The following is a 27,582-nucleotide window of genomic DNA, read 5'->3' as shown; positions in this document are numbered from 1 at the left end:
TCCTCTCATCAGAACTCTGTCCTCCATCAGAACTCTGTCCATCAGAACTCTGTCCTCCATCAGAACTCTGTCCTCTCATCAGAACTCTGTCCTCCTGCAGAACTCTGTCCTCCATCAGAACTCTGTCCTCCATCAGAACTCTGTCCTCCATCAGAACTCTGTCCTCCATCAGAACTCTGTCCTCCTGCAGAACTCTGTCCTCCATCAGAACTCTGTCCTCCATCAGAACTCTGTCCTCCATCAGAACTCTGTCCTCCATCAGAACTCTGTCCTCCTGCAGAACTCTGTCCTCCTGCAGAACTCTGTCCTCCATCAGAACTCTGTCCTCCATCAGAACTCTGTCCTCCATCAGAACTCTGTCCTCCATCAGAACTCTGTCCTCCATCAGAACTCTGTCCTCTCATCAGAACTCTGTCCTCCATCAGAACTCTGTCCTCCATCAGAACTCTGTCCTCTCATCAGAACTCTGTCCTCCATCAGAACTCTGTCCTCCATCAGAACTCTGTCCTCCATCAGAACTCTGTCCTCTCATCAGAACTCTGTCCTCCATCAGAACTCTGTCCTCCTGCAGAACTCTGTCCTCCATCAGAACTCTGTCCTCCTGCAGAACTCTGTCCTCCATCAGAACTCTGTCCTCCATCAGAACTCTGTCCTCCTGCAGAACTCTGTCCTCCATCAGAACTCTGTCCTCCATCAGAACTCTGTCCTCCTGCAGAACTCTGTCCTCCATCAGAACTCTGTCCTCCATCAGAACTCTGTCCTCCATCAGAACTCTGTCCTCCATCAGAACTCTGTCCTCCATCAGAACTCTGTCCTTTCATCAGAACTCTGTCCTCCATTTTTTCGTGCGTTTTTTCGTGCGTTTTTGCGTTTTTTCGTTTTTTCGTGCGTTTTTTCGTGCGTTTTGCGTGCGTTTTGCATTTCTTCGTGCGTTTCTTCGTGCGTTTCTTCGTGCGTTTTTTCGTGCGTTTTTGCGGTTTTGTTTCGTCCGTTTTGCGTGCGTTTTTGCGTTTCTTCGTGCGTTTTTTCGTGCGTTTTTTTACATTTTTTCGTGCGTTTTTTCGTTTTTTCGTGCGTTTTTTCGTGCGTTTTTTTTACATTTTTTCGTGCCTTTTTGCGTTTTTTCGTGCGTTTTGCGTGCGTTTTTTCGTGCGTTTTTTCGTGCGTTTTTGCATGCGTTTTGCGTTTCTTCGTGCGTTTCTTCCTGCGTTTCTTCGTGCGTTTTTTCGTGCGTTTTTGCAGTTTTTTTTCGTGCGTTTTGCGTGCGTTTTTGCGTTTCTTCGTGCGTTTTGCGTGCGTTTTTTCGTGCGTTTTTTCGTGCGTTTTTGCGTTTTTTCGTGCGTTTTTTTACATTTTTTCGTGCGTTTTTTCGTGCGTTTTTTCGTGCGTTTTTTTACATTTTTTCGTGCCTTTTTGCGTTTTTTCGTGCGTTTTTGCGTTTTCTCATCAGAACTCTGTCCTCCATCAGAACTCTGTCCTCCATCAGAACTCTGTCCTCATGCAGAACTCTGTCCTCCTGCAGAACTCTGTCCTCCATCAGAACTCTGTCCTCATGCAGAACTCTGTCCTCCTGCAGAACTCTGTCCTCCATCAGAACTCTGTCCTCCTGCAGAACTCTGTCCTCCTGCAGAACTCTGTCCTCCATCAGAACTCTGTCCTCCATCAGAACTCTGTCCTCCATCAGAACTCTGTCCTCATGCAGAACTCTGTCCTCCTGCAGAACTCTGTCCTCCATCAGAACTCTGTCCTCCATCAGAACTCTGTCCTCCATCAGAACTCTGTCCTCCTGCAGAACTCTGTCCTCCTGCAGAACTCTGTCCTCCATCAGAACTCTGTCCTCCTGCAGAACTCTGTCCTCCATCAGAACTCTGTCCTCCATCAGAACTCTGTCCTCCATCAGAACTCTGTCCTCCATCAGAACTCTGTCCTCCATCAGAACTCTGTCCTCTCATCAGAACTCTGTCCTCCATCAGAACTCTGTCCTCCATCAGAACTCTGTCCTCCTGCAGAACTCTGTCCTCCTGCAGAACTCTGTCCTCCTGCAGAACTCTGTCCTCCATCAGAACTCTGTCCTCCTGCAGAACTCTGTCCTCCTGCAGAACTCTGTCCTCCTGCAGAACTCTGTCCTCCATCAGAACTCTGTCCTCCATCAGAACTCTGTCCTCCTGCAGAACTCTGTCCTCCTGCAGAACTCTGTCCTCCATCAGAACTCTGTCCTCCTGCAGAACTCTGTCCTCCTGCAGAACTCTGTCCTCCTGCAGAACTCTGTCCTCCATCAGAACTCTGTCCTCCATCAGAACTCTGTCCTCTCATCAGAACTCTGTCCTCCATCAGAACTCTGTCCTCTCATCAGAACTCTGTCCTCTCATCAGAACTCTGTCCTCTCATCAGAACTCTGTCCTCTCATCAGAACTCTGTCCTCCATCAGAACTCTGTCCTCCATCAGAACTCTGTCCTCCATCAGAACTCTGTCCTCCATCAGAACTCTGTCCTCCATCAGAACTCTGTCCTCCATCAGAACTCTGTCCTCCATCAGAACTCTGTCCTCCATCAGAACTCTGTCCTCCATCAGAACTCTGTCCTCCATCAGAACTCTGTCCTCCATCAGAACTCTGTCCTCCATCAGAACTCTGTCTTCTCATCAGAACTCTGTCCTCCATCAGAACTCTGTCCTCCATCAGAACTCTGTCCTCTCATCAGAACTCTGTCCTCCTGCAGAACTCTGTCCTCCATCAGAACTCTGTCCTCCATCAGAACTCTGTCCTCCATCAGAACTCTGTCCTCCTGCAGAACTCTGTCCTCCATCAGAACTCTGTCCTCCATCAGAACTCTGTCCTCCTGCAGAACTCTGTCCTCCTGCAGAACTCTGTCCTCCTGCAGAACTCTGTCCTCCATCAGAACTCTGTCCTCCTGCAGAACTCTGTCCTCCTGCAGAACTCTGTCCTCCATCAGAACTCTGTCCTCCTGCAGAACTCTGTCCTCCTGCAGAACTCTGTCCTCCATCAGAACTCTGTCCTCCATCAGAACTCTGTCCTCCATCAGAACTCTGTCCTCCTGCAGAACTCTGTCCTCCTGCAGAACTCTGTCCTCCTGCAGAACTCTGTCCTCCATCAGAACTCTGTCCTCCATCAGAACTCTGTCCTCCATCAGAACTCTGTCCTCCATCAGAACTCTGTCCTCCATCAGAACTCTGTCCTCTCATCAGAACTCTGTCCTCCATCAGAACTCTGTCCATCAGAACTCTGTCCTCCATCAGAACTCTGTCCTCCTGCAGAACTCTGTCCTCCATCAGAACTCTGTCCTCCATCAGAACTCTGTCCTCCATCAGAACTCTGTCCTCCATCAGAACTCTGTCCTCCATCAGAACTCTGTCCTCCATCAGAACTCTGTCCTCCATCAGAACTCTGTCCTCCATCAGAACTCTGTCCTCCATCAGAACTCTGTCCTCTCATCAGAACTCTGTCCTCCATCAGAACTCTGTCCTCCTGCAGAACTCTGTCCTCCATCAGAACTCTGTCCTCCATCAGAACTCTGTCCTCCATCAGAACTCTGTCCTCCATCAGAACTCTGTCCTCCATCAGAACTCTGTCCTCCATCAGAACTCTGTCCTCCATCAGAACTCTGTCCTCCATCAGAACTCTGTCCTCCATCAGAACTCTGTCCTCCATCAGAACTCTGTCCTCTCATCAGAACTCTGTCCTCCATCAGAACTCTGTCCTCTCATCAGAACTCTGTCCTCTCATCAGAACTCCGCTCTGCTGAGAGGACAGTGTGGATGACACTGGACATTTTTGCGTTTTTTCGTGCGTTTTGCGTGCGTTTTTTAGTGCATTTTGCGTGCGTTTTTTCGTGCGTTTTTGCGTTTTTTCGTGCGTTTTTGCGTGCCTTTTTGCATTTTTTCGTGCGTTTTTGCGTGCGTTTTTACGTGCGTTTTTTCGTGCGTTTTTGCGTTTTTGCGTGCGTTTTTGCGTTTTTTTGTGCGTTTTTTCGTGCGTTTTTGCTTTTTTTCATTCATTTTTTCGTGCGTTTTTTCGTGCGTTTTTACGTGCGTTTTTTCGTGCGTTTTTGCGTTTTTTCGTTTTTTCGTGCGTTTTTGCGTGCGTTTTTACGTGCGTTTTTGCGTGCGTTTTTGCGTTTTTTCGTGCGTTTTTGCGTGCGTTTTTGCATTTTTTCATCAGAACTCTGTCCTCTCATCAGAACTCTGTCCTCCTGCAGAACTCTGTCCTCCATCAGAACTCTGTCCTCCATCAGAACTCTGTCCTCCATCAGAACTCTGTCCTCCATCAGAACTCTGTCCTCCATCAGAACTCTGTCCTCTCATTAGAACTCTGTCCTCCATCAGAACTCTGTCCTCCATCAGAACTCTGTCCTCCATCAGAACTCTGTCCTCCATCAGAACTCTGTCCTCCATCAGAACTCTGTCCTCCTGCAGAACTCTGTCCTCTCATCAGAACTCTGTCCTCCTGCAGAACTCTGTCCTCCATCAGAACTCTGTCCTCCTCCAGAACTCTGTCCTCCATCAGAACTCTGTCCTCCTGCAGAACTCTGTCCTCCATCAGAACTCTGTCCTCCATCAGAACTCTGTCCTTTCATCAGAACTCTGTCCTCCATTTTTTCGTGCGTTTTTTCGTGCGTTTTTGCGTTTTTTCGTTTTTTCGTGCGTTTTTTCGTGCGTTTTGCGTGCGTTTTGCATTTCTTCGTGCGTTTCTTCGTGCGTTTCTTCGTGCGTTTTTTCGTGCGTTTTTGCGGTTTTGTTTCGTCCGTTTTGCGTGCGTTTTTGCGTTTCTTCGTGCGTTTTTTCGTGCGTTTTTTTACATTTTTTCGTGCGTTTTTTCGTTTTTTCGTGCGTTTTTTCGTGCGTTTTTTTTACATTTTTTCGTGCCTTTTTGCGTTTTTTCGTGCGTTTTTTCGTGCGTTTTTTCGTGCGTTTTTGCGTTTCTTCGTGCGTTTCTTCCTGCGTTTCTTCGTGCGTTTTTTCGTGCGTTTTTGCAGTTTTTTTTCGTGCGTTTTGCGTGCGTTTTTGCGTTTCTTCGTGCGTTTTGCGTGCGTTTTTTCGTGCGTTTTTTCGTGCGTTTTTGCGTTTTTTCGTGCGTTTTTTTACATTTTTTCGTGCGTTTTTTCGTGCGTTTTTTCGTGCGTTTTTTTACATTTTTTCGTGCCTTTTTGCGTTTTTTCGTGCGTTTTTGCGTTTTCTCATCAGAACTCTGTCCTCCATCAGAACTCTGTCCTCCATCAGAACTCTGTCCTCCATCAGAACTCTGTCCTCCATCAGAACTCTGTCCTCTCATCAGAACTCTGTCCTCCATCAGAACTCTGTCCTCCATCAGAACTCTGTCCTCCTGCAGAACTCTGTCCTCCATCAGAACTCTGTCCTCCATCAGAACTCTGTCCTCTCATCAGAACTCTGTCCTCCATCAGAACTCTGTCCTCCATCAGAACTCTGTCCTCCTGCAGAACTCTGTCCTCCTGCAGAACTCTGTCCTCCATCAGAACTCTGTCCTCCATCAGAACTCTGTCCTCCATCAGAACTCTGTCCTCCATCAGAACTCTGTCCTCCATCAGAACTCTGTCCTCCATCAGAACTCTGTCCTCCATCAGAACTCTGTCCTCCTGCAGAACTCTGTCCTCCATCAGAACTCTGTCCTCCATCAGAACTCTGTCCTCCATCAGAACTCTGTCCTCCATCAGAACTCTGTCCTCCATCAGAACTCTGTCCTCCATCAGAACTCTGTCCTCCATCAGAACTCTGTCCTCATGCAGAACTCTGTCCTCCATCAGAACTCTGTCCTCCATCAGAACTCTGTCCTCTCATCAGAACTCTGTCCTCCATCAGAACTCTGTCCTCCATCAGAACTCTGTCCTCCATCAGAACTCTGTCCTCCATCAGAACTCTGTCCTCCATCAGAACTCTGTCCTCCATCAGAACTCTGTCCTCCATCAGAACTCTGTCCTCTCATCAGAACTCTGTCCTCCTGCAGAACTCTGTCCTCCATCAGAACTCTGTCCTCCATCAGAACTCTGTCCTCCTGCAGAACTCTGTCCTCCATCAGAACTCTGTCCTCCTGCAGAACTCTGTCCTCCATCAGAACTCTGTCCTCCATCAGAACTCTGTCCTCTCATCAGAACTCTGTCCTCCATCAGAACTCTGTCCTCCATCAGAACTCTGTCCTCCATTTTTTCGTGCGTTTTTTCGTGCGTTTTTGCGTTTTTTCGTTTTTTCGTGCGTTTTTTCGTGCGTTTTGCGTGCGTTTTTTCGTGCGTTTTGCGTGCGTTTTGCATTTCTTCGTGCGTTTCTTCGTGCGTTTCTTCATGCGTTTTTTCGTGCGTTTTTTCGGTTTTGTTTCGTCCGTTTTGCGTGCGTTTTTGCGTTTCTTCGTGCGTTTTTTCGTGCGTTTTTTTACATTTTTTCGTGCGTTTTTTCGTTTTTTCGTGCGTTTTTTCGTGCGTTTTTTTTACATTTTTTCGTGCCTTTTTGCGTTTTTTCGTGCGTTTTTTCGTGCGTTTTGCGTGCGTTTTTTCGTGCGTTTTTTCGTGCGTTTTTGCATGCGTTTTGCGTTTCTTCGTGCGTTTCTTCGTGCGTTTCTTCGTGCGTTTTTTCGTGCGTTTTTGCGTTTTTTTTTCGTGCGTTTTGCGTGCATTTTTTCGTGCGTTTTTTCGTGCGTTTTTGCGTTTTTTCGTGCGTTTTTTTACATTTTTTCGTGCGTTTTTTCGTGCGTTTTTTCGTGCGTTTTTTTACATTTTTTCGTGCGTTTTTGCGTTTTCTCATCAGAACTCTGTCCTCCTGCAGAACTCTGTCCTCCATCAGAACTCTGTCCTCCTGCAGAACTCTGTCCTCCATCAGAACTCTGTCCTCCATCAGAACTCTGTCCTCCTGCAGAACTCTGTCCTCCATCAGAACTCTGTCCTCCATCAGAACTCTGTCCTCTCATCAGAACTCTGTCCTCCATCAGAACTCTGTCCTCCTGCAGAACTCTGTCCTCCATCAGAACTCTGTCCTCCATCAGAACTCTGTCCTCTCATCAGAACTCTGTCCTCCATCAGAACTCTGTCCTCCTGCAGAACTCTGTCCTCCATCAGAACTCTGTCCTCCATCAGAACTCTGTCCTCCTGCAGAACTCTGTCCTCCTGCAGAACTCTGTCCTCCATCAGAACTCTGTCCTCTCATCAGAACTCTGTCCTCCATCAGAACTCTGTCCTCCATCAGAACTCTGTCCTCCATCAGAACTCTGTCCTCCATCAGAACTCTGTCCTCTCATCAGAACTCTGTCCTCTCATCAGAACTCTGTCCTCCATCAGAACTCTGTCCTCTCATCAGAACTCTGTCCTCCATCAGAACTCTGTCCTCCATCAGAACTCTGTCCTCCATCAGAACTCTGTCCTCCATCAGAACTCTGTCCTCTCATCAGAACTCTGTCCTCTCATCAGAACTCTGTCCTCTCATCAGAACTCCGCTCTGCTGAGAGGACAGTGTGGATGACACTGGACATTTTTGCGTTTTTTCGTGCGTTTTGCGTGCGTTTTTTAGTGCATTTTGCGTGCGTTTTTTCGTGCGTTTTTGCGTTTTTTCGTGCGTTTTTGCGTGCCTTTTTGCATTTTTTCGTGCGTTTTTGCGTGCGTTTTTACGTGCGTTTTTTCGTGCGTTTTTGCGTGCGTTTTTGCGTTTTTTTGTGCGTTTTTTCGTGCGTTTTTGCTTTTTTTCATTCATTTTTTCGTGCGTTTTTTCGTGCGTTTTTACGTGCGTTTTTTCGTGCGTTTTTGCGTTTTTTCGTGCGTTTTTGCGTGCGTTTTTACGTGCGTTTTTTCGTGCGTTTTTGCGTTTTTTCGTGCGTTTTTGCGTGCGTTTTTGCGTTTTTTTGTGCGTTTTTTCGTGCGTTTTTGCATTTTTTCATCAGAACTCTGTCCTCCATCAGAACTCTGTCCTCCATCAGAACTCTGTCCTCCATCAGAACTCTGTCCTCCTGCAGAACTCTGTCCTCCTGCAGAACTCTGTCCTCCATCAGAACTCTGTCCTCCTGCAGAACTCTGTCCTCCATCAGAACTCTGTCCTCCATCAGAACTCTGTCCTCCTGCAGAACTCTGTCCTCCTGCAGAACTCTGTCCTCCATCAGAACTCTGTCCTCTCATCAGAACTCTGTCCTCCATCAGAACTCTGTCCTCCATCAGAACTCTGTCCTCCATCAGAACTCTGTCCTCCATCAGAACTCTGTCCTCCATCAGAACTCTGTCCTCTCATCAGAACTCTGTCCTCCATCAGAACTCTGTCCTCCATCAGAACTCTGTCCTCCATCAGAACTCTGTCCTCCATCAGAACTCTGTCCTCCATCAGAACTCTGTCCTCCATCAGAACTCTGTCCTCCATCAGAACTCTGTCCTCCATCAGAACTCTGTCCTCTCATCAGAACTCTGTCCTCCATCAGAACTCTGTCCTCTCATCAGAACTCTGTCCTCCTGCAGAACTCTGTCCTCCATCAGAACTCTGTCCTCCATCAGAACTCTGTCCTCCATCAGAACTCTGTCCTCTCATCAGAACTCTGTCCTCTCATCAGAACTCTGTCCTCCTGCAGAACTCTGTCCTCCATCAGAACTCTGTCCTCTCATCAGAACTCTGTCCTCCATCAGAACTCTGTCCTCTCATCAGAACTCTGTCCTCCTGCAGAACTCTGTCCTCCATCAGAACTCTGTCCTCCATCAGAACTCTGTCCTCCATCAGAACTCTGTCCTCCATTTTTTCGTGCGTTTTTTCGTGCGTTTTTGCGTTTTTTCGTGCGTCTTTTCGTGCGTTTTTGCGTTTTTTCGTGCGTTTTTTTACATTTTTTCGTGCGTTTTTTCGTGCGTTTTTTTACATTTTTTCGTGCCTTTTTGCGTTTTTTCGTGCGTTTTTTCGTGCGTTTTTTCGTGCGTTTTTGCGGTTTTTTTTCGTGCGTTTTTGCGTTTCTTCGTGCGTTTTGCGTGCGTTTTTTCGTGCGTTTTTGCGTTTCTTCGTGCGTTTTGCGTGCGTTTTTTCGTGCGTTTTTTTACATTTTTTCGTGCGTTTTTTCGTGCGTTTTTTTTACATTTTTTCGTGCCTTTTTGCGTTTTTTCGTGCGTTTTTGCGTTTTCTCATCAGAACTCTGTCCTCCATCAGAACTCTGTCCTCCATCAGAACTCTGTCCTCCATCAGAACTCTGTCCTCCATCAGAACTCTGTCCTCCATCAGAACTCTGTCCTCTCATCAGAACTCTGTCCTCCTGCAGAACTCTGTCCTCCATCAGAACTCTGTCCTCCATCAGAACTCTGTCCTCTCATCAGAACTCTGTCCTCCATCAGAACTCTGTCCTCCATCAGAACTCTGTCCTCCATCAGAACTCTGTCCTCCTGCAGAACTCTGTCCTCCATCAGAACTCTGTCCTCCATCAGAACTCTGTCCTCCATCAGAACTCTGTCCTCCATCAGAACTCTGTCCTCCATCAGAACTCTGTCCTCCTGCAGAACTCTGTCCTCCTGCAGAACTCTGTCCTCCATCAGAACTCTGTCCTCCATCAGAACTCTGTCCTCCATCAGAACTCTGTCCTCCATCAGAACTCTCTCTCTCTCTCTCTCTCTCGGTGCATGCTGGGAGTGTGAGCTGTGAGCAGGTGGAGGTGCGAGTGTTTGAGTGACTTTTTTTCCGTTTTTTCTTATGGTGATGGGTTTTGATTTAACATAGTTTATTTGTATAGTTTCACACCGTTTCACATTTAGTTTTTTTTGAGGGGTTTGGGGGTTTTCTTTTCTTTTTTTTGATCCCTTGTTTCCAGCGTCTCGCCGCCGGCGTGGCTGACGCCATGGCCGGCGCGGATTTTAAATCCCTGACGCGGAAACATGGGATTAAAATCAGCACTGGGTTCCCCTGCAGCGTGGAGGAGATCGGGTTGGCTGTAGGGGAGAAAGTCGGACACAGCAGTGTGAGATCGGCCGCTCGGATGAACGGCGCGGTGGTCATCTTCCTGGACCAGGTGGAGAAGGTGAACCAAGTCGTTGAGACAGGAATCACGGTGTGCGGGAGTTTAGTGCAGGTGCTGCCGCTGTCGCTGCCCGCAACTAGGGTGGTCCTGAGTAACATCCCACCATTTATTACTGACGAGTTCATAATTCGAGAGCTTTCTAGACACGGGAAGGTGGTTTCACCTGTCAGGAAGATCCTGTCTGGATGTAAGTCTCCGCTGCTGAAACACGTTGTGTCGCACCGTCGACAGCTTTATATGATACTTCACAACAGAAGTGAGGAGTTAAACCTTTGTTTCCAAGTGAAAGTAGATGATTATGAATACGTGATTTCTGCCACCACGTCAGTGATGAAGTGCTTTGGCTGCGGCAAAGAGGGACACACCGTGCGTTCCTGTCCGGACAAGGGTGATCCGACTCCGCCTGGCCCGGGAGAGACTCCCGCTGCTCGGCCGGGGCCGGAGCGGCGGGGAGCCGCTGCCTGGGGGGCGGCCTCCGTGGCAGCGGGCTCGCCGGGGGGGGTGGCAGAAGGAGTGAATTTAAGGGCAGCAGCTAAGAGAAGGAGAAAAACGAAAAATACAAGTGAGACAAAGACAAAAGTGGGAAAAACAGAATCACAGAAAACACTCAGTGATGAGGACAGCGAGGACTGGAGCACGGATAGTGAGGTGGCGACGCTCAGCAGCAGTCAACGGAGAAAATTATACTCAGCAGGAAAAATAAAGATCTTCCTTCAACAAACAAAAAACCAACATAATGTGAAAATTGAAGATGGGTTTCCTGATCTGAATTTATTTTGTTCTTCGGCCAGGCTTCATATGGCCAACAAAGATAAGTCTGGACTCACGACACAGGAAATTTTTAGATTAAAAAAACTAGTGCTGAAAGCAAAAAAACAAATAAATGATGATGAGAAGGATAAGTGTTTTAATTAATTTATTAGTTTTTACACTTGTTTTTATCATCTCATTTAACATGGATGTTTTTAAAGTGGGAGTTTTAAATGTTAACGGTGCAAGGGAAGCAAAAAAAAGAGAAGCAATATACGAAACGGCCAGAATAAAAAAAACTGACGTCCTCTTTTTACAAGAAACTCATAGTGATTTTAGAAATGAGACAGACTGGAGGAGGGAGTGGGAGGGGGAGGCCATTTTAAGCCACAACACTTCTCTAAGTGGAGGAGTGGGCTTCCTCCATTCCAGGGCTTTTAATCCTAACTCACTGGAGGTCCAGCAGCTTGTCGAGGGGAGGTTGTTGATGCTAAAAGCTCAGTTCGGCCATTTTAAAGCTGTTTTTATTAATGTGTATGCTCCAGCAACCGGTGCAGAGAGGAAGCAGTTTTTACAACGCATAAATGGTGTTTTAGATAGCTGCGCTTCGGAGGATTTTTTATTCTTGGGTGGGGATTTTAACTGTACAGAAGACGCGACTATAGATCGCAACCATACAGAACCTCATCCAGCCTCACAGCACGTCTTAAAGCAGCTGGTCCACTCCCACGGCCTGGCGGACGTATGGAGAAGGACCCATGCAGACTGCAGGCAGTACACCTGGTCCCACCTGAGAGAGGGCAGGATCTCATTAGCCAGGCTAGACCGTATTTATTGTTTTAAACATCATTTTAATGTTTTTAAACGGTGTGACATTTTACCTGTTGGTTTTACGGATCATTCGCTACTTTTATGTAATGTTTTTATTAGAAACTTTTTACCTAAAAGTGCGTATTGGCATTTTAATTCAGTTTTAACACTTGATAGGAGTTTTAGGGAGGCTTTTATCTTTTTTTGGGGTGTTTTTAGACAGAGGAAAGGTGATTTTAGTAGTCTTAAGCAGTGGTGAGACCATGGTAAGACTCAAATCAGACTCCTGTGTCAGCAGCACACCTTCAATGTCACAAGAGACATCACCAGATCTATGAGGGATCTGGAGACCGACATAGTGGACCTAGAACGCTTAAGTGAGTCCACAGGAAATCGAGGTTATATTGAAAACCTCAAAGTTAAAAAAATGGCGTTAGCGGACCTGTTAGACAGGAAAGTACAGGGTGCACTGGTCAGGTCCCGGTTTCAGAACATCAGGGAGATGGATGCTCCCTCTAACTTTTTCTTCAGCCTGGAGAAAAGGAATGGACAGAGGAAGGTAATCCACACACTGCTATCTGACACGGGGCAGGAACTCATGGAGCCAAGCCAGATAAAACGCCAAGCTGTGAGTTTTTACTCTGCGTTGTACAAGAGCGAGTATAAGGAAGAGCGAGCTCTCCTAGAGGGGTTCTGCAATGGACTGCCTCAGGTCCCCAAAAGGACCAACTCACAGCTGGAAGCCCCCCTGGACATGAGAGAGCTAACCGCCGCCCTGCAGGGAATGCAGGGACGGCGGGCTCCAGGGATAGACGGTCTAACGACCGAGTTCTACAGGGCATACTGGGACATCCTCGCTGAGGATGTCCTGGATGTCTTTAACGAGTGTCTGGCCTCTGGCTCCATGCCGGTGTCCTGCAGAAGAGCAGTCCTCACACTGCTGCCAAAGAAGGGGGACCTGCGGGACATCCGGAACTGGCGCCCCGTGTCGTTGCTCTGTGTGGATTACAAGATTCTGTCCAAAGTACTGGCCTCCAGGCTGGGGAGGGCTATGGAGCAGGTCATCCACCGGGACCAGACCTACTGTGTACCCGGCAGGTCCATGGTGGACAATGTCCACCTAATTCGTGATGTTTTGGATGTCTCCAGTTCATTGGGTTTAGACACTGGTCTGATTTCTCTGGATCAGGAGAAGGCTTTTGACCGCGTTGAACACAGCTTCCTCTGGACAGTAATGGAGAAGTTTGGGTTCAGCGCTGGTTTCATAGCTAAGATCAAGGTGCTGTACAGTGATGCTGAGGGTGTGCTGAAGCTGAACGGCGGTCTGTGTGCTCCTTTTAGGGTGTGTAGAGGTGTCAGGCAGGGCTGTGCTCTGTCTGGGATGCTCTATGCACTCTCCCTGGAACCCCTCCTCCATAAGTTACGCTCTAGCCTGCAGGGTTTGGTTTTACCGGGTTTTAATGAGAACATGATTTTATCAGCATATGCAGATGATCTTATTGTTTTTATTGGAAGCCGGAGAGACGCAGACCTTTTAGCCGACATTGTGAGGGATTTTAGTACAGCTTCTGCAGCGAGGGTAAACTGGAAGAAGAGTGAAGCCCTCGCTGTAGGTGAATGGCGTGGCGGTCTCCCGGCTCTCCCCCAGAACCTCGAATGGAAGAGAGGAGGTTTAAAATACCTGGGAGTGTTCTTGGGGGATGAGAACAATGTGAAAAAAAACTGGGAGACCGTCACTGAAAAGATAGAAGGAAAAATGGCCAAATGGAAATGGCTACTCCCTCACATGTCTTTTAGAGGAAGAGTGTTGGTTTTAAACAACCTTGTGGCATCCCAGTTGTGGCACAGATTAAATTGTATAGACCCCCCCTCTGGCTTGCTGACGGAAATCCAGAGGAAGATGGTGGATTTCTTCTGGGGGGGTCTGCACTGGGTGCCACAGGGGGTGCTGTTTTTAGCCAGGGAGGAGGGGGGACAGGGCCTCGTCCACCTGGCCAGCCGGACCGCCACGTTTAGAATCCAGTTTATACAGAGATACCTCACAGGTCCGGCGGATCTGGTGTGGAGAGACGTGACCAGCTGCATCCTTAGACGTGCCAATAACCTGGGGTTGGATGATGTTCTGTTTTTAACTGATTCTAAATTTTTAAAATTAAATGGGTTACCTCCGTTTTATCAAGGTGTTTTTAAGTCTTGGGCTCTTTTTATTAAGAACAGATGTCCCACAGCCGACTCTCTGCACTGGTTGTTGAGAGAACCACTGATCCACGGAGCCAGACTGGACGTCAGCAATAACACTACACCTGGACTGACGGCGGCGCTGGTCCAGTCTGGAACCCACACTCTGAGGCAGCTGGTGGATGCAGTGGGGCCGGCGCTGAGCGATGCCCGAGCCCTGGGCTCCTTGCTGGGGCTGCAGTCTGGTCGGGTGGCCCAGAGGATCCTGGAGCTGTGGGCCCGGAGGTTTTCAGGAGAGGAGAGGCGTCTCCTGGTGGACTACTGTACCAAAAAAAAGGAACCTGACCCTGCAGACCCCTTCCCTGACATCATCCTGAGCCCGGGGCTGGGGGAGCTGACCGGCCCCCTACTAAAGACAACCAACGAAAAGAAGATGACGCTGCACAGAGCTGACAAGAAAACCATATATGCGAACTGTGTGAAAAGCATCCACAAGGTCGGACTGAGCAACAGACCCTCCACTATATGGACACAAAAAATGGACAGAGATGCACAGTGGAGGGTTCTATACAAACCTCCCCTCAAAAAACGAGCTGGTGATCTCCAGTGGAGGATTTTACATGGTGCTGTTGCTTCCAATGCTTTTATCTCTGTTCTTAACCCTACTGTTTCTAACAAGTGTTCTTTCTGTGATTTTAAAGAGATTGTTTTCCATGTTTTTACAGAGTGTTTGAGACTTACTAGTTTCTTCTCTCTTTTAACCATGGTTTTTAGTCTTTTTAATGTGGCTTTTAGTAAAGAGGTTTTTATCATGGGAGCTGGCTACAGGCGGAAAGAAAGAGAGAAGTGGCAGCTCCTAAACTTTTTAACAGGTGAAGCAAAGATGGCCATATACATAAGCAGGAAGAACAGGGTTGAGAACAAAGGAGGGCAGGAGGCCAGAGAAGTGTTTTTAACCAATGTCAGAGCCAGGCTCTTTTTAGAATTCAGATATTGTAAGAACATTGGTAATTTGGATGATTTTAGAGATTGTTGGTGTTGGGAGGATGTTTTATGTTGTGTGACGAACAATGAGCTGCTACTTGCACAGTTTTTAAGGGACTAATTTATTTTATTCTATTTTTAACGTTACATGCACTTTAATGTGAAACGTTTGTAAGTTTACACATATGTGAATAAAGTGTTTTTGTAAAAATCAAAAAAAATCTCTCTCTCTCTCTCCCACACTCTCTCTCTCCCTCTCTCTCTCTCCCTCTCTCTCTCTCCCTCTCTCTCTCTCTCTCTTATGCCACAAGACACAAAGATTATTTTAATTCACCGTTTTGTAGAACATGGAAACATCAATCTTTCCACTTGTGGAATTCACTCAATAAATCTCTTAAATCATCACCTTGCCAATATTCAAAAAAACATTTAAAGAAATTTCTCATTGTTTCATCTTTGTAATGTTCATTATTTGATCTGAGTTACATTTTCTTGTGTTTTTGTGTTTTTTTACTCCCCCTTGTGTAGCTTTTGTTGTGTTTTTTATTCATATAAGGAAAGGATTCTATATAATCCACCAGGCTTCTTCCTTTCCTTCATGTTATTTCATTGTTTTTCATTTTTTGTTCATATTTGTCTTATATTGCTAAATAAACTAAACTAAACTAAGACTATGTGGAGGTCCCGAAAGGATTCTCTACAATGTAGCCATGGCCAATGTTAGCTAGCGTCATAGGTTAGCGCTCGTGAGGCTCAAATAGCTAGCTCGTGGTAAGCTAGCAGAAGTGGGCGTGGCCTAAGCAGCTGGACTGATTTATTTTTGAATTCCATTTCAAAGACGAGCCGCGTGAGTTTCATCCACCGTGGTTAAACCTTTATTTAAAGAGCAACTTAAAAACAAACCCATTTACAACCAACACAGACGATACAAAATAAATATCACTGTCACTTTGTGTCTCACCGAATAAATACCAAATATGTGCAGCTCCTCCGGCTTTACGGCAACAAAACCATACAAACGGAAACACACAACAAAATCTTTACAAAATTATTTAAAAACTTTCAGTTACAAAATATTTGCACATAAAAAGATCCCGGTACTTTAAATAAACAATAAGATATATAAAACAATTCATAGTTGATATCTTAAAATATTTCCTCTTTGTTCAACAGAGTGGAGGAAATGATCCCCTTAATTTGTTTAAAATGTTCAGAAGGATTTGGAATAACTTAAAAAACAAATAATGAATAAATAATAAATACTTAAATACACCAGACATGAATAAATTAGTTAAAGCAACGTTTGCACATACTTAAATAGTTTCACATCAATAGTAAGAATGAAGCTACGATCTAGTCATGGAGGAAACAACACGCAAAACTACCCACATGGAGCTACGGCGGCTCCGGCGGCCGCTAGCTAGGAGGGCCGTAGCCCCGCCCCCCGGCGGCCGTAGCCCCGCCCCCGGCGGCCGTAGCCACGCCCCCCGGCGGCCGTAGCCCCGCCCCGGCCCCCGTAGCCCCGCCCCCCGGCGGCCGTAGCTCCGCCCCGGTGGTCGTAGCCCCGCCCCGGCCGCCGTAGCCCCGCCCCCGGCCGCCACGCCCACTTTGTTCTGCACTGGCTCGCCCGACATACAGAGATTCCTGCACATATCTGTTCACAGTCACACTGTCGAAAAGCAACATGCAAACAGGAAAGAAACGCAGGAACGGAGGACAAAAATCCAAAAAGACAGGAGTTTAGTGTGAAAGTCCGGAGGGAAAGATGAGCCGCGTTTTGTAATAAACGTCCAAAATGTAATAACTTTGTCATTTCATTTTGTAATAAACTTCCCCAACACATTTTGTAATAAGTTATTACAATTTGAGAAGATTATTACGAAATGCACTTGCAACTTTTTTATTCTCTAGAAAATGTAATAACACGGTGCATTATGTAATAACAATTGTAAAGCATAGTTTATTTGTTTGTTATTGGCCTGTATAATTCCAAACTTCAAATAGGAAACTAAAGTTATATTTGGAGTTTATACATAGATTTATTGGGCTACAAAGCTCTAAGGGAAATTGCATAAAAACAACAAAAGTCACTCTTGTATAAATTCATTGTTAAACAAACAATAATAATAGGTATTATTACATAATGCACCATGTTTTTACATTTCCTAAAAAAAGTTGCAAGTGCATTTTATAATAACCTTCTCAAAATGCAATAACAACATTTATTACAAAATGCACCGTTATTACAAAATGCAGCTCAACAGGGAAGGATGGAGCGGTTCCACCGCCGTTAACGACCCGTTAAGGACCCGGTAACGACCCGTTAAGGACCCGGGCCGGGCCGGGCCGGGTCACACCTCGATCCCCTTCACCGCCTGGTTGATGGACTCCAGCAGGGCCCGGTTCTCCGGGTTCTGGTAGCAGTCTTTGTTGGTGAACATGTGGGTCAGCGTGTCCACGTACGAGTCGAAGTTCTGATCCGTTAGCGGCTCCTGCTGGAGACAAGAATCCACCGTCACTTCAGCTGGAAACCAAACCTGCTCAGAGTTCAGAGTTCTGCTCAGAGTTCTGCTCAGAGTTCTGCTCAGAGTTCTGCTCAGAGTTCTGCTCAGAGTTCTGCTCAGAGTTCTGCTCAGAGTTCTGCTCCGAGTTCTGCTCCGAGTTCTGCTCAGAGTTCAGAGTTCTGCTGGAGTTCTGTCAGAGTTCTGCTCAGAGTTCTGCTCAGAGTTCTGCTCAGAGTTCTGTCAGAGTTCTGCTCAGAGTTCTGCTCAGAGTTCTGCTCAGAGTTCTGCTCAGAGTTCAGAGTTCTGCTGGAGTTCTGTCAGAGTTCTGCTCAGAGTTCTGCTCAGAGTTCTGCTCAGAGTTCTGCCTCAGGCCACGTTTCCACAGAGCTGGTATTTACAAAAACAGATATTTCCCGCTCTACGTTTATAAAAATGCCATAATTTGCAGGAACCTGCATAAATATGTGTTAAGGTGCTATGAGCAGCCAAACCTACAGGGGGCAGTGTAACGAGAAGATAAAGCAGGTTAGTCTGGTCACAATCTCCCTGGTGGAATAAAAACAAGACGTTCTCCCCTCACTAGCCCTCCCCTCTCCCAGGAACATCTGTGGACCTGGATCAGAACTGTACCGGATCTGAGGACCTGGATCAGAACTGTACCGGGTCTGTGGACCTGGATCAGAACTGTACCCCCCCCAGGACCTGGATCAGAACTGTACCCCCCCCAGGACCTGGATCAGAACTGTACCCCCCCCAGGACCTGGATCAGAACTGTACCAGACCTGATAACATCAAGGACATTGGCTGAGAGCAGCTCTGGGTGAAGTTCAGGGACTCATCGCTACACACACTTACTGATAACCACCTCCCTCAACTCTGACCCCTGACCTCTAACCCTGACCCCGGAGTGACCTCTGACCTCTGACCTCTACCCACCATGGAGGGCAGCCGGATCGTGGCCAGACTCTGGATCAGAACCTGGCTCAGGCCCGACCCCTGACCTCTGACCCCTGACTGACCCCTGACCTCTAACCCTGACTGACCCCTGACCCCACACCTCTGACCCCTGACCCCTGACCCCTGACCTCTGACCTCTGACCTCTACCCACCATGGAGGGCAGCCGGATCGTGGCCAGACTCTGGATCAGAACCTGACTCAGGCCCGACCCCTGACCTCTGACCCCTGACTGACCCCTAACCCTGACCTCTGACCCCTGACCTCTACCCACCATGGAGGGCAGTCTGATCGTGGCCAGACTCTGGATCAGAACCTGGCTCAGACCTGACCTCTGACCCCTAACCCCAGACCCCGGGCTGACCCCTGACCCCTGACCTCTAACCCTGACCCCTGACTGACCCCTGACCTCTACCCACCATGGAGGGCAGCCTGATCGTGGCCAGACTCTGGATCAGAACCTGGCTCAGACCTGAACCCTGACCCCTGACCCCTAACCCTGACCTCTGACCTCTACCCACCATGGAGGGCAGCCGGATCGTGGCCAGACTCTGGATCAGAACCTGGCTCAGACCTGACCCCTGACCCCGACCCCTGACCTCTGACCCCTGACTGAGCCCTGACTGACCTCTGACCTCTAACCCTGACCCCTAACTCTGACCCTGACCCCTGACCTCTGACCTCTACCCACCATGGAGGGCAGCCGGATCGTGGCCAGACTCTGGATCAGAACCTGGCTCAGACCTGACCCCTGACCCCGACCCCTGACCTCTGACCCCTGACTGAGCCCTGACTGACCTCTGACCTCTAACCCTGACCCCTAACTCTGACCCTGACCCCTGACCTCTGACCTCTACCCACCATGGAGGGCAGCCGGATCGTGGCCAGACTCTGGATCAGAACCTGGCTCAGGCCCGACAGCTCCAGGAACAAAGCCTCGTTCTTCTCCTCCATCTGCTTGTTCTCCTCCTCCATGTTCTTCAGGTTCTTCTCCATCGACGAGATCTGAGGAAACAAGAAGAGGTTCTGAAGGTTCTGTTCAGGAAACCAGAGAAGGTTCAGGAAACCAGAGAAGGTTCTGAAGGTTCTGTTCAGGAAACTAGAGAAGGTTCTGCTCAGGAAACCAGAGAAGGTTTTGAAGGTTCTGTTCAGGAAACCAGAGAAGGTTCTGAAGGTTCTGTTCAGGAAACAAGAGACAAAGTTCTGAAGGTTCTGTTCAGGAAACAAGAGAAGGTTCTGTTCAGGAAACCAGAGAAGGTTCTGATCAGGAAACCAGAGAAGGTTCTGATCAGGAAACTAGAGAAATATTGATCATGTTTGGTCATAAACATCTAAATATTGATCATGTTTGGTAATAAACATCTAAATATTGATCATGTTTGGTCATAAACATCTAAATATTGATCATGTTTGGTAATAAATGTTAAATATTGATCATGTTTGGTCATAAATGTCTAAATATTGATCATGTTTGGTAATAAACATCTAAATATTGATAATGTTTGGTCATAAATGTTAAATATTGATCATGTTTGGTCATAAACATCTAAATATTGATCATGTTTGGTAATAAATGTTAAATATTGATCATGTTTGGTCATAAATATCTAAATATTGATCATGTTTGGTAATAAATGTTAAATATTGATCATGTTTGGTAATAAATGTCTAAATATTGATCATGTTTGGTAATAAACATCTAAATATTGATAATGTTTGGTCATAAATGTTAAATATTGATCATGTTTGGTCATAAATGTCTAAATATTGATCATGTTTGGTCATAAACATCTAAATATTGATCATGTTTGGTAATAAATGTTAAATATTGATCATGTTTGGTCATAAATGTCTAAATATTGATCATGTTTGGTAATAAACATCTAAATATTGATAATGTTTGGTCATAAATGTTAAATATTGATCATGTTTGGTCATAAACATCTAAATATTGATCATGTTTGGTAATAAATGTTAAATATTGATCATGTTTGGTCATAAATATCTAAATATTGATCATGTTTGGTAATAAATGTTAAATATTGATCATGTTTGGTAATAAATGTCTAAATATTGATCATGTTTGGTAATAAACATCTAAATATTGATCATGTTTGGTAATAAATGTTAAATATTGATCATGTTTGGTCATAAATATCTAAATATTGATCATGTTTGGTAATAAATGTTAAATATTGATCATGTTTGGTAATAAACATCTAAATATTGATCATGTTTGGTCATAAACATCTAAATATTGATCATGTTTGGTAATAAATGTTAAATATTGATCATGTTTGGTCATACATATCTAAATATTGATCATGTTTGGTAATAAATGTTAAATATCGATCATGTTTGGTAATAAACATCTAAATATTGATCATGTTTGGTCATAAACATCTAAATATTGATCATGTTTGGTCATAAATGTTAAATATCGATCATGTTTGGTAATAAACATCTAAATATTGATCATGTTTGGTCATACATATCTAAATATTGATCATGTTTGGTAATAAATGTTAAATATTGATCATGTTTGGTCATAAATATTGATCATGTTTGGTCATAAATATCTAAATATTGATAATGTTTGGTCATAAATGTCTAAATATTGATCATGTTTGGTCATAAATGTCTAAATATTGATCATGTTTGGTAATAAACATCTAAATATTGAATGTGTTTGGTAATAAACATCTAAATATTGATCATGTTTGGTAATAAATGTTAAATATTGAACATGTTTGGTCATAAATATCTAAATATTGATAATGTTTGGTCATAAATGTCTAAATATCGATCATGGTTGGTCATTAATGTCTAAATATTGATCATGTTTGGTCATAAATGTCTAAATATTGATCATGTTTGGTCATAAACATCTAAATATTGATCATGTTTGGTCATAAATGTCTAAATATTGATCATGTTTGGTCATAAATGTCTAAATATTGATCATGTTTGGTCATAAACATCTAAATATTGATCATGTTTGGTCATAAATGTCTAAATATTGATCATGTTTGGTAATAAATGTCTAAATATTGATCATGTTTGGTCATAAACATCTAAATATTGATCATGTTTGGTCATAAATGTCTAAATATTGATCATGTTTGGTCATAAATGTCTAAATATTGATCATGTTTGGTCATAAACATCTAAATATTGATCATGTTTGGTCATAAATGTCTAAATATTGATCATGTTTGGTAATAAATGTCTAAATATTGATCATGTTTGGTCATAAATGTCTAAATATTGATCATGTTTGGTCATAAATGTCTAAATATTGATCATGTTTGGTCATAAACATCTAAATATTGATCTTGTTTGGTAATAAATGTCTAAATATTGATCATGTTTGGTCATAAATGTCTAAATATTGATCTTGTTTGGTCATAAATGTCTAAATATTGATCATGTTTGGTAATGAATGTCTAAATCTAAAATCATGTTTGGTCATAAATGTCTAAATATTGATCATGTTTGGTCATAAATGTCTAAATATTGATCATGTTTGGTCATAAATGTCTAAATATTGATCATGTTTGGTCATAAATGTCTAAATATTGATCTTGTTTGGTCATAAATGTCTAAATATTGATCATGTTTGGTCATAAATGTCTAAATATTGATCATGTTTGGTCATAAATGTCTAAATATTGATCATATTTGGTAATAAATGTCCCCGGCCGTCGTGTGACCTGCAGACTCACCTGCGTGTGCAGGTTAAACATGTCCGTCTCCATCTCTGAGTTGGAATCGTTCAGGTCGTTGATCTCCTTGTTGAGCTGCTTGATGTCTTCATCGTTGTCCAGAACTGAGACAGGGAGACAGCAGGTCAGACCTGATCAACACTAAACCAACACTAAAGCCGTAAACGTCGTAAAGATCGTCCTCTTACCGTCACTGGCCCGGAACTTTGCAGTGATGTACTCGTCTCCCGGTAACCTCACCTTCTTCTTGTTGGCTGAAGCCCGGGGACAACCTGAGAGACTGGAATGAGAGGACGCTCACGATTAACCAGGAGGAGACACGTGAAAACAAAACACATGACAGGAAAACATTCACAGAATGTTTCAAGATAAAGAAGGAAAATATCATCTAAACCACCTTGTGTTCGTAAAATAATGACCTCTAAGGAACTAAATTTACCTTCTGTAAGTATTTCTGTTATTTTATATATATAGATGTGTGTGTATATATATATATATATATATATATATATATATATATATATATATATATATATATATATATATATATATATATACACATATATACATATATACATATAGGCAAGGCAAGGCAGGTTTATTTATATAGCCCAATTCAACACAAGGTGATTCAAAGTGCTTTACATCAACAAATAAGTATATTTATATAAATATTTATATGGGCATGTGTCCAAATTTCATGAAACTGTTATTTACATAAATGTTAAGTCAAAATGCCTGTCAAATGGCCCCAAAGGTTTATTAACAACCTTTAACGGTTTATTAACAATCTTTAACGGTTTATTAACAACCCTAAACTACTTCTTGACCATTATTAATCACCCTAAACCACACAACCCCGAAGCAGAGGCTGTGGTTGATTACCACCCCTAAACCACAACCAAATAAACAACCATAAACACCTCAAACTGACAGAGAACTCTGCAAGGACAGAGTTGGTTCCTGCCAACAGACCTGAGAAATGGTCTTAAAAACCCTCCTCCCCACGCGTGGTGACATCACACATGTTTTTCTGGAGTTTCATCTCTGTCATGCATCCATTGACCCATCGTGGTTCTTGATCTCTTGATTTCTTCTGACTGAAAATAGTCCCAACGAGGAACTCTGAGCACCTGAGCTAAAACCTGCCAGCTGGGAGATGTTGGTACCTGCGGTGCGTCAGGAAGCTACCGTTAGCATGTTGGTACCTGCGGTGCGTCAGGAAGCTACCGTTAGCATGTTGGTACAACCTCATCTCACAAAAATCCGTGAAATGTTCACGACCTCTCACCACTATTTTCCGTGGTACCAACACGGAAAGTGGTATAATTACGTGTGAGCACCACGGATATTGTACCATGCCAAGTCAATGGGATCCGTGGTCGTGATATATACACGGATTATTACATTATTATTATTTATATATTATTCTTTGTTATAGTGGCTAAATTATGAGTTTTTGTCGCACAAGGTACTGTTTGTTACTGTCAGTTTGTAAAACCATGTTTTTAACGCTGTTTTAGCAGTGTTTTAATGAGGTTTTAATGGGAGCACCACGGATATTGTACTATGCGAAGTCAATGGGATCCGTCACCCGATTTGTCTGCTGTCATACCATTGAATGAAGGACAAACCGATAACAATCATCCCATAGATATGGGCCAGTAGGGCCCTACTCTACCTACTAGTAGGCGCAGGAGGCTGTTATCACCCCTTTCTATGGCTAACCCCATGTTATTAATGCTTGCTATGGAGCTCACACCTCATTATCGCCCCTTTCTATGGCTAACCCCATGTTATTAATGCTTGCTATGGACCTCACACCTCATTATCGCCCCTTTCTATGGCTAACCCCATGTTATTAATGCTTGCTATGGAGCTCACACCTCATTATCGCCCCTTTCTATGGCTAACCCCATGTTATTAATGCTTGCTATGGAGCTCACACCTCATTATCGCCCCTTTCTATGGCTAACCCCATGTTATTAATGCTCAGTAGGCACAGAAGTTTTGTTATGAAGCTCACACCTCACCTCCCTTTTTATGTATATAGCTAGAATTTTAAAACCTGAACAATAGAATTCAACGTAAAATGCCGGATATTGTCCATTAAAACAATACTTTTTGGAACATAGTATAACGACCACAGATAGATAAGGCCTTGCCCGCCTGGGCAACACATCAGCATTTGGCCGACTGGTTAGTGCAGTTGACTGTGGTCTGGGAGACTGGTTAGTGCAGTTGACTGTGGTCTGGGAGACTGGTTAGTGCAGTTGACTGTGGTCTGGGAGACTGGTTAGTGCAGTTGACTGTGGTCTGGGAGACTGGTTAGTGCAGTTGACTGTGGTCTGGGAGACTGGTTAGTGCAGTTGACTGTGGTCTGGGAGACTGGTTAGTGCAGTTGACTGTGGTCTGGGAGACTGGTTAGTGCAGTTGACTGTGGTCTGGGAGACTGGTTAGTGCAGTTCACTGTGGTCTGGGAGACTGGTTAGTGCAGTTGACTGTGGTCTGGGAGACTGGTTAGTGCAGTTGACTGTGGTCTGGGAGACTGGGGTTCGAGACACGCTCTGGGCACGACTTGTTCGCCACAGTATTTTCCTCATTGTGTTATGGTTTTCTTTTAATATCTTTAACATTTCTAAACACAAAAACACGAAAGTGTCCTTGATAATTCAATAATACAATAGGTTCATGTTAAGGACATCCGTTTTAATTAGTTCTCCTTCGATTATGACATGTTATTAATGCTCAGGAGGCACAGGAGGTTTGTTATGTATTGTTATAGGTTTGCCTATGAGGCCTATTTCGTGTCTATTTTTGCACAGTTCACTAACGCTTTGAGCTAGGAGGCTGAAATTCTAGACTCTGTATCAGGAGGTGACTCATCTACTGTTCCGAGTTTCAGATCTGTGTGACCTTTGGAAGTGTCAAAGGTCAACGCGTGTGTTGCTTTTCGGCCTGCAAAGACTATTTTGTGTCTTTTTTTGCATAGTTCACTAACGCTTTGAGCTAGGAGGCTGAAATTATAGAATCTGTATCAGGAGGTGACTCTCATCCACTGTGCCGAGGTCCAGACCCGTACGACCTTCGGAAGTGTCAAGGGTCACCGTGTGTGGTGCCTTTTTCGGGCCTTTTTTGTGTTTTTTGAATAATTCAGTAACGTTTTGAGCTGGGAGGCTGATTTTTGACTATGTTGCAATGCAGAAGGCCCTTTGCAAGGATCTTTTGGTCCCGTGGCTGTACACCTTCCACAAAGATAGTTGGCATTGCAGAGGGTTCACAGAGTTGAGACTTGGCAATCCCAATCTAGGCCCTATATGGAGGTTTAAGTTTTACCTGGTTTGGTCAAATGTTGTGGCAACGGCGTCCGTTCGAATGTTGGAAAAGGTGAAGTTTCAAAGCCCCGCCCATCAAAAAGTACAGGTCTGTTCAGGGTATGCCCCCAAACAACATATACGAAAATCAGACTCCTAGCTAAAAGCGTTTGTGAACTATGCAAAAAAAGACACAAAATAGGCCCTGTTCCATTAGTCAGGAGGCTCTCAGAGCTAGAGGTTTCTACACCCTCCTAACCAGCCAGGACGTTTTGGAGGAAACACTGTTGCAGAAGTCATAGAAGTCTGCATTTTTTATCCCATTGACTTCGCATAGTACTATATCCGTGGTGCTCCCATTAAAACCTCAATAAAACACTCCTAAAACAGCGTTAAAAACATGCTTTTACAAACTGACAGTAAAAAATAGTACCTTGCGCAACAAAAACTCATAATTTAGCCATTATAACAAAGAATAATATGTAAATAATAATAATGTAATAATCCGTGTATATATCACGACAACGAATTGACTTTGCATGGTACAATATCCGTGGTGATCACACGGAATTATACCATTTTCCGTGTATATACCACGGAAAATGGTGGTGAGAGGTCGTGGGCATTTCACGGATTTTTGTGAGATCAGGTTGTGTTGGTACCTGCGCTGCGTGAGGAAGCTACCATTAGCATGTTGGTACCTGCGGTGCATGAAGAAGCTACCGTTAGCATGTTGGTACCTGCGGTGCGTGAGGAAGCTGCCGTTAGCATGGCCGGAGCCGTCGCAGCCCGGCGTGGGGCAGGTGGGCCCCTCGGTCTTGAAGGCCTTCCAGGAGAAGGGCGTCCCGTTCAGAAGCCCCTCCTTCTGCCGGCGGGCGGCTAGCGGGCACCCGTAGGCGCTGCGGTGGGTGGCGTACTTCCCGCTGATGTGGCCCAGGCTGTCGCAGCCCGGAACCGGACACCTGGACACGGACAGGAAGGACCGTCAGGTGGGCGTCAAGCATCATACGGCATCGGCCTGCCGGTCAGAACTTTGTCTGTGGTTTTCAACCAGCAGGCCCTCAGCCAGGCAGCTAAAATCATGAAGGACCCCTCCCACATACTCCACCCTGCATTCCAGTGGCTCCCCTCCAGGAGGCGCCTGCGCTGCGTCGCCTGCAGGACTGAGAGGAGGAGAGACACTTTTGTCCCCAAAGCTACCCTGCTTTTTTTTTTTTTTTTTTTTTTTTTTTTTTTTTTTTTTTTTTTTTTTTTTTTTTAAACTTCTCTTTATTGAGGTTCTGACAGCATTACAAGTATATCTGTTCAGCACTTTTATAGAACCACTTTTTTTTTTTTTTTTTCCTCCCCAAAATTGAACATTTTAATGGGAGAACACAACTCAGCAGGACACACTAAACAGACATAATACCCCAGTAAGGAAAAAAGAAAAAAAAAAAAAAAAAGACAAAACAAAAAGTAGTAGTGGGGCAGAGTAAGACAGATACGGAAATAATAAAAACTAGACAAAACAAAACACACACCATCAGGCTGGCATAATGATATTGTTAGGGCATGCTGTAATTATTTCACATCATGTTAGCTAGGTAAACCAAAGTTCACTCCAAGGGGGTCCACTTTGTCCAGAACGGGCTGCCATATTTTGATAAATCCCTTGACATTGTCGTGGAGGGTATAGGTCAGTTTTTCCAGAGGGAGTACTCTCAGTACTTCCTTATACCAATCGTCCAGTGTCGGAGCATCCTTGGAAATCCAAAAAGTGAGAATAGTCTTCCTTGCTATGTACAAGAGTATTCCAATCAATTTAGCATTGTGGGCATTTCTTGCGCTGTCTGCTTTAGCTGCCAAAACATACTGCAGAGGTGACAGTTCTAAATCATATCCAACCAAAGTAACCACTTCATCCTTCACTTCTCCCCAGAACTTTTGTACCTTTACACATTTCCAAAACATATGTACATATGTGCCCACTTCAGTGTCACATTTAAGGCAGTTAGGAGAGGCCAGACCGAGTCTGCTCCTCAGTAGTGGTGTAAAATGGAGTCTATGTAATATTTTAAATTGTCTCTCTCTATCAGCATTACAGCTCAGAATAGTGAGTGTATTTCTTATAACCGCTGCCCATTCATCCTCATCTATCTCACAATCCATATCACTCTGCCATTGCCTACGGATGTGATCAGTAGAGTAATTAGAATTTAGGCCAAAGGTTTCATAAACATGAGAGATAAATCTTTGCGGAATGGATTGTTTAAGAATATTTTCCAAAAAAGACTCATTTGGGGCATGTAGGTTTTTTGGTATATAATGTCTTATTTGCAGGTAGCGATAGAAATGAGACTGGTGTAAAGAATATTTACTTTTTAAGCCCTCAAAAGA

The 27,582-nt window shown here is 44.6% G+C and overlaps 2 protein-coding genes across 5 annotated transcripts in view; one reads left to right on the top strand and one right to left on the bottom strand.

The window, feature by feature from the left end:
* LOC133457541 (protein NLRC3-like) overlaps positions 1-27,582 on the top strand; it is a 549,537-nt gene that overhangs the window by 239,779 nt on the left and 282,176 nt on the right. The window lies entirely within an intron of this gene.
* LOC133457536 (myelin transcription factor 1-like) overlaps positions 16,266-27,582 on the bottom strand; it is a 61,557-nt gene continuing 50,240 nt past the window's right edge. For 3 of the 4 annotated variants that reach the window (XM_061736891.1, XM_061736894.1, XM_061736892.1), the window contains 5 exons: positions 25,944-26,165; positions 22,078-22,169; positions 21,890-21,993; positions 19,026-19,169; positions 16,266-17,200 (listed from right to left, as the gene is read on the bottom strand). In XM_061736891.1, the coding sequence (XP_061592875.1) occupies positions 17,057-17,200; positions 19,026-19,169; positions 21,890-21,993; positions 22,078-22,169; positions 25,944-26,165 (706 nt within the window). In that variant the 3' untranslated portion in view covers positions 16,266-17,056. The remainder of the gene's footprint in view (positions 17,201-19,025; positions 19,170-21,889; positions 21,994-22,077; positions 22,170-25,943; positions 26,166-27,582) is intronic. The other variant, XM_061736893.1, reaches the window with a different exon arrangement.

The sequence above is a fragment of the Cololabis saira genome, chromosome 12, assembly GCF_033807715.1.
Source record: "Cololabis saira isolate AMF1-May2022 chromosome 12, fColSai1.1, whole genome shotgun sequence".
Lineage (NCBI taxonomy): Eukaryota > Metazoa > Chordata > Actinopteri > Beloniformes > Belonidae > Cololabis > Cololabis saira.
The sequence above is the reverse complement of the archived record's forward strand: the minus strand, read 5'-3'. Positions and strand labels throughout refer to the sequence as shown.